Source organism: Chiloscyllium punctatum, chromosome 30 (assembly GCF_047496795.1).
Source record: "Chiloscyllium punctatum isolate Juve2018m chromosome 30, sChiPun1.3, whole genome shotgun sequence".
NCBI classification, from domain to species: Eukaryota; Metazoa; Chordata; class Chondrichthyes; order Orectolobiformes; family Hemiscylliidae; genus Chiloscyllium; species Chiloscyllium punctatum.
The window spans coordinates 14330388-14337936 of NC_092768.1; the positions used below are offsets into that span (position 1 = coordinate 14330388).

General features: G+C 59.2%; 1 protein-coding gene across 1 annotated transcript in view; it reads left to right on the forward strand.

Annotated features, from left to right (window-relative positions):
* The window catches only part of LOC140455205 (zinc-binding protein A33-like), a 21311-nt gene extending 16377 nt beyond the window's left edge, over positions 1-4934 (forward strand). Inside the window, 2 exon segments of the mRNA XM_072549923.1 lie at positions 4421-4669; positions 4672-4934. Coding sequence (XP_072406024.1) covers positions 4421-4669; positions 4672-4934 — 512 coding nt within the window.
* Positions 4935-7549: the final 2615 nt, after the last annotated feature.

The window sequence follows — 7549 nt, forward strand, 5'->3', positions numbered from 1 at the left end:
CCCCACACTCACACCTCTCCCCCCACCCCGCCCCACACTCACACCTCTCCCCCCACCCCGCCCCCACACTCACACCTCTCCCCCCACCCCGCCCCCACACTCACACCTCTCCCCCCACCCCGCCCCCACACTCACACCTCTCCCCCCCACCCCGCCCCACACTCACACCTCTCCCCCACCCCGCCCCCACACTCACAACACCCCCCACACCCACACCTCCCCCCACACCAACCCCCGACACTCACACTTCCACACTCACCCACCCCCACACTCACACCTCCCCCCACACTCACACCTCCCCCACACTCACACCCCCTCCCACCACACTCACACTTCTCCCACACCCCCCCACACTCACACCTCCCCCACACTCACACCTCCCCCACACTCACACTTCCCCCACATTCACACCTACCCCCACACTCACACCTTCCCCACACTCACACCTCCCTCACATCCCACCCACACTCACACCCCACCCCACACTCACACCTCCCCCCCCACACCCCCACACCCCCCCACACTCACACCTCTCCCCCACCCCCGCCCCCACACTCACACCTCTCCCCCCACCCGCCCCACACTCACACCTCTCCCCCCACCCCGCCCCCACACTCACACCTCTCCCCCCACCCCGCCCCCACACTCACCCTCTCCCCCACCCGCCCCACTCACAACACCCCCACCCACACCCCCACTCACACAACCCCGACACTCACACTTCCCCACACTCCACACCCCCACACTCACCCCTCCCCCCACACTCACACCTCCCCCCCACTCACACCTCCCCCCACTCACTCTCACCTCCCCCCACCTCACACTCCCCACACTCACACCCCCACACTCACACTTCCCCCCACATTCACACCTACCCCACACTCACACCTTCCCCCACACTCACACCTCCCCTCACATCCCACCCCACACTCACACCACCCCACACTCACACCTCCCCCCACACCCCCACACCCCCCCACACTCACACCTCCCCCCACACCCGACACCCCCCACACTCACACCTCCCCCACACCCCACACTCACCTTCCCCACACACCCCCACACTCACACCTTCCCCCACACACCCCCCACACTCACACCTTCCCCACACCCCCCACACTCACACCTCCCCCCACACCACCCCCCACACTCACACCTCCCCCACACACCCACACCCCCCACACTCACCCCTCTCCCCACACACCCCACACCCCCCACACTCACACTCCCCCACACCCCCCCACACCACACCTCCCCACACACCTCCCCCACACCCCCACCCCACCTCCCCACACTCACACCTCCCCCCACCCCCCCCCACACTCACACCCCCCCCACCCACACCTCCCCCCACCCCCCCACACTCCCCCCCCCCCCACCCCCCCCCCACCACCCCCCACCCACACCTCCCCCCACCCCCCCCACACTCACACCCCCCACCCCCCCCCCACACCACACCTCCCCCACCCCCCCCACACTCACACCTCCCCCCACCCCACACCCCTCCCCCCCACACCCCCCACACTCACACTCCCCCCACACCCCCCCACACTCACACCTCCCCCCACACCCCCCCACACTCACACCTCCCCCCACACCCCCCCACACTCACACCTCCCCCCACACCCCCCCACACTCACACCTCCCCCCACACCCCCCACACTTACACCTCCCCCCCGTGGGCGGCACGGTGGCACAGTGGTTAGCACTGCTGCCTCACAGCGCCTGAGACCCGGGTTCAATTCCCGCCTCAGGCGACTGACTGTGTGGAGTTTGCACATTCTCCCCGTGTCTGCGTGGGTTTCCTGCGGGTGCTCCGGTTTCCCTCCCACAGTCCAAAAGATGTGCAGGTCAGGTGAATTGGCCATTGCTAAAAAAATAGCCCGTAGTGTTAGGTAAGGGTAGATGTAGATGTAGGGGTAGAGGTAGGGGTATGGGTGGGTTACGCTTCGGCGGGGCGGTGTGGACTTGTTGGGCCGAAGGGCTGTTTCCATACTGTAAGTAATCTAATCTAACCTCCCCCACACTCACACCTCCCCTCACACCCCACCCCACACTCACACCTCCCCCCCCCACACTCAGACCTCCCCCCACACCGCCCCCACACTCACACCTTCCCCCACACACTCACACCTCTCCCCACACTCACACCTCCCCCCACACACCCCCACACCCGCCCACACTCACACCTCCCCCCAAACCCCCCCCCACACACTCACACCACCCCCACACACTCACACCTCCCCCTCACACCCACCCCACACCCCCCCACACTCACACCTCCCCACCCACACCCCCCCACACTCACACCTCCCCCCCACACCGCCCCCCACACTCGCACCTTCCCCACACCCCCCCCACTCACACCTCCCCCCACACCGCCCCCACACCTCGCACCTTCCCCCACACCCCCCCCACTCACACCCTCCCCCCACACTCAACACCTCCCCCCACACACACCCCCACACCCGCCCACACTCACACTCCCCCCAAACCCCCCCACACTCACACCTCCCCCCAAACCCCCCCCACACTCACACCTCCCCCACACCCCCCCCACACTCACCTCCCCACACCCCCCCCACACTCACACCTCCCCCCACACCCCCCCACACTCACACCTCCCCCACACCCCCCCACACTCACACCTCCCCCCACACCCCCCCCACTCCACACCCCCCCCACACTCACACCTCCCCCCACACCCCCCCCACACTCACACCTCCCCCCACACCCCCCCACACTCACACCTCCCCCCCACACCCCCCCCACACTCCCACCCCCCCCACACCCCCCCCACACTCACACCCCCCCACACCCCCCCCACACTCCACCTCCCCCCACACCCCCCCCCACACTCACACCTCCCCCACACCCCCCCCCACACTCACACCTCCCCCCACACCCCCCCCACACCACACCTCCCCCCCACACCCCCCCCACACTCACACCCCCCCCCACACCCACACCTCCCCCCACCACCGCCCCCACACTCGCACCTTCCCCCACACCCCCCCCCACACTCACACCTTCCCCCCACACCTCCCCCCACACTCACACCTTCCCCACACTCACACCTCCCCCCACAAACCCCCACACCCGCCCACACTCACCCTCCCCCCAAACCCCCCCCACACTTACACCTTCCCCCACCCCCCCACACTCACACCTTCCCCCCACCCCCCCCACACTCACACCTTCCCCCACACTCACACATCCCCCCACACATCCCTCACACCTCCCCCTACACTCCCCTACACACACACACACACACCCACTCACACCTCCCCCCACACCAACGCCTACCCACACACCCCCACACACACACCCCCCACACTCACACCTCCCCCACACCCTCCCCACACTCACACCTCCCCCCACACCCTCCCCACACTCACACCCCCACACTCACACCTCCCCCCACCCAACCCCAACCCTCTGCACACACACCTCCACCCGCAGTCACACCTCCCCCCACCCAACCCCACCCCCTCCCACACCTCCCCACCCCACCTCCCCCGCACCCACGCCTCCCCCACACCCCACCCTCCCCGCACCCACACCTGCCCCACCCCCCACCCCACCCCCCCCGCAACCACACCTCCCCCGCACCCACACCTACCCCACCCCACCCCCCCACACCTCCCCCGCACCCACACCTCCCCCGCACCCCACCCCCACCCCCGCACCCCCACCCCCCACACCTCCCTCCACCCCATCCACCCCGCACCCACACCTCCCTCCACCCCATCCACCCCGCACCCACACCTCCCTCCACCCCATCCACCCCGCTCCCACACCTCCTCCACCCCATCCACCCGCACCCACACCTCCCCCGCACCCACACCTCCCCCCCACCCCACCACCCCGCACTCACACCTCCCTCCACCCCATCCACCCCGCACCCACACCTCCCCTGCACCCACACCTCCCCCCCACCCCACCATCCCGCACTCACACCTCCCCCCCACCCCACCCCCCCCACACTCACACCTCCCCCCCACCCCATCCCCCCCCCACACTCACACCTCCCCCCCACCCCACCCCCCCCACACTCACACCTCCCCCCCACCCCACCCCCCCCACACTCACACCTCTCCCCCCCACCCCACCCCCCCCACACTCACACCTCTCCCCCCCACCCCACCCCCCCCACACTCACACCTCTCCCCCCCACCCCACACCTCTCCCCCCCCACCCCACACCCCCCACACTCACACCTCTCCCCCCACCCCACCCACACCTCTCCCCCCACCCCACCCCCACACACACATCCTCCCACCCCTCCCGCCCACACACACCGCCTTCCCCCCCACCACACACACACCTCCCCGCCGCCCCCCCTCCCACACACACACCTCCCCCTCACCCTCACACAAGACCCAGGGACTGTCCTCTAATTCTCTGTGTTCCTCTCCAGACTCTGTGACCCTGGATGTGGAAACAGCGAGTCCTCGGCTCGTGGTCTCTGAGGATCTGAAGAGTTTAAGATGGACTGGGACACGGAGGAGTCTCCCTGACACCGGGAAGAGGTTTACAGATCGTTCCTGTGTCCTGGGATCAGAGGGATTCACATCGGGGAGACATTACTGGGAGGTGGAGGTGGGGGGGAGTCGGGGCTGGAGTCTGGGAGTAGCCTCAGAGTCTGTGGAGAGGAAGAGATGGGTCAGGCGATTCCGGAGAATGGATTCTGGATCATGGGGCGGGATGAGGATCAGTTTTATATAAACTCCTCTCCTCAATCCCCTCTCCCTGTCGGTCTGATCCCCAGGAAGGTGGGAGTTTATCTCAGTTATGAATCTGGGACAGTTTCATTTTACAACGCGGACACCAAATCCCATCTCCACACCTTCACTGGGAATAAATTCACTGGGAAACTTTATCCTTTCTTCGGGACCAGGGATTCAAACAAATTTCTGAGAATCAGCTGTTAAAGGGGCGGGGCCTCCCTGACGTCACACTGACCCCCGGGTTTAGGGTCTGGGTCAGGGATTGGGGTCAGAAACCTCCCATTGACAACAGGATGTTACTGAATGTGTTATTGAATTCTGAGATTATACTTTGTAACATCACAACCAAACTGTCAATAAATCAGATACAAAAATAAACATCAGATGGTGAAAATAAAAAGTAAATTAAATATCTTGTGTCTCTCCTTTCTTCATTTACTCCCTGCTTCAGTCCCATCCTCCATCTCTTCACCTGTTTCCCAGTCTGGAGCTGGGATTTCTCTGTGTTTCCATTTCTCACTCTACACCCGGAACATGAAATCCTGAGGGAGAAGTCCAAACACTGAAAGGGCACATATCTGCACTTACATAGCATCCTCTACTGAGCTGTTTGTATCATTGGGGCGGAGATTTACACAGAATCTCTCTCAGGATATGCAATATCGCCAGTGTTTTAACTATCCGTTAACTCCGGTTTTCTTTGCACAGATGCTGCCTGACCTACTGAGGATTTGCAGCATTTTCTGATTTTATTTCTGCTTTCCAACGTTCCCCAGGATTTGTTTGTGTGTCACCGCCATCTGCTGAATGGAATTGATACTGGATGATATTGGGCCGTAGTACCGTCTCTCGCCAGGCGGGGGCGGCCCTGTACCGTGTTTCTGGAAAAGCTCCGAGGATCATCGATCAAGTTGTAAATTCACTGAAAAGTAGAAGTTTCCATGGTCGAGCAGTTGCTGTAATACAGTGCATTTGTTAGCAAATGAGAAATGTGAGGGATTGACGGCAGTATGGATTAGAAGTTGGCTAAAAGGGAAGAAACAGACAGTAGGAAGAGATAAACATTTCTCAGACTGGAGACGAGTGAAAGGGATGTTCCCAGGGTTCGGTTTTAGAACCTTTGCTTTTTCTGATTTGTCGATATGGGTGTTAAAGGCAATATTTCTAAATTTGCTTCTGATATTAAGCTGGGGAGAACAGACAATTGTGAGGATGATTCTGAGGGATTTCAAAGGGACATTGACAATTTAGCCAAATGGACAGAGAGACTGACGGGTGAATTCCAATGCAGGGAAATGTGAGGTCATGTATTTTGGTCGAAGAAACATGGAGAGACAATACAGGCTTAATGGTACAACTCTGAGGGGAGTACAGGAGCAGGGGATTGAGGGGTTTACATACATGGTTCTCTGAAGGTGGCCAGGCAAGTCGAAACAGTTATTAAGAACCCATATTATTATGATGGGATTCTTGGGTTGATAGACACAGGCATGGAGTATTGAAGCAAGGATGTGATGCTACACCTCTACAAACCACGTTGGGGTATTGTGTTCAATTCAATTCTGGACACCTTACTTCGGGAAGGCTGTTAAAACCTCGGAGGGAGTGCAAAGGAGATTGATGAGAATGATACCAGGCATGAGGGATTTTAGACATGAGGAAAGATTAGAGAGATTGGGCTCCTTCTCTTTGGAACAGTGAAGATTAAGAGAGGACCTCATTCAGATGTTCAAAATTATCAGCAATTTTGACAGGGGGAAGACAGATAATCTGTTTTCACTTGTTGGTGTGTCAGTAAGTAGAGCCCCACAACTTCAAGATTGTCATCAAGAAAGTTTGGAGTGAGATGGGGGAAACTTCTTTCCCCAGAGAGTTGTTAGGATTTGGAATGTGCTGCTTCAGGGAGTGGTGAAGGCAGAATCAATAGGAGGTCTCATGAAATCTGGAAATCGAGCTGAAAGGGATGAATTTAGAGACAAGATCGAGAATGGGACAAGCTGGGTCACTCTTTCAGGGGCTAGGACAGACATGATGGGTCAAACAGCCTTTTTCTGGACCGAAATAGTCTATGATTTGATATGAAAGTGGGGGTCAGACTTGATGGGCTGAATGGTCCTATCTGCTACTTGATCAATGAATCTATTGATCCATTGGATATGAACAGGTGATCAAGTCTTTGCTCAACTACAGCAGTGAGAGGGAATGAGTTTGATCGAAATGCTGGAATGACAGGGACCAGTGAGTGCAGGACAACTCAGGGCCTGGCTGGGGCAGAATCAGAAAGCAGACTGTTGTTTAAATAGGCCGAGGCTCCAATAAGGTACAGCATCGAGGAGTCTCAGAGGACATGTGCATGAAATGGAGAGAGTTAGCATCCAGCTTCAGCAAGAAGCAGAATTTTAGCCTTTGTTGTTAGGGTCAGTTTTGGGGTTTAAGAGTAGGGCTATCTTGTAGAGCGTGTTTATGAGGCTACATCTGGAGTATCATCTATAGTATTGATCCCTGTGTTGAAGGATGTAAATGCATTGGAATGGTTCACAGAAGGTCTACCAGACTAATAGCTGGAATGAGTGGATTATCGTCTGAAGAAACATTGAGCAGACTAGGTTTGTATCCACGGGATGGTAGAAGAAAAGAGATGAGTTGATTGAAAGATCCTAAAGCACCTTCAAAGGTTGGGTGTGGGATTGATGTTTCCACTTGTGGGAGAATCTAGAACTAGGAGTCACTCAATAAAAATCAGAGTCATCCATTTGAATCAGAGTTGAGATGAAATGTTTCCTCTCAGAGGGATGTGAACCTTTGGAAATCTCTCCTTG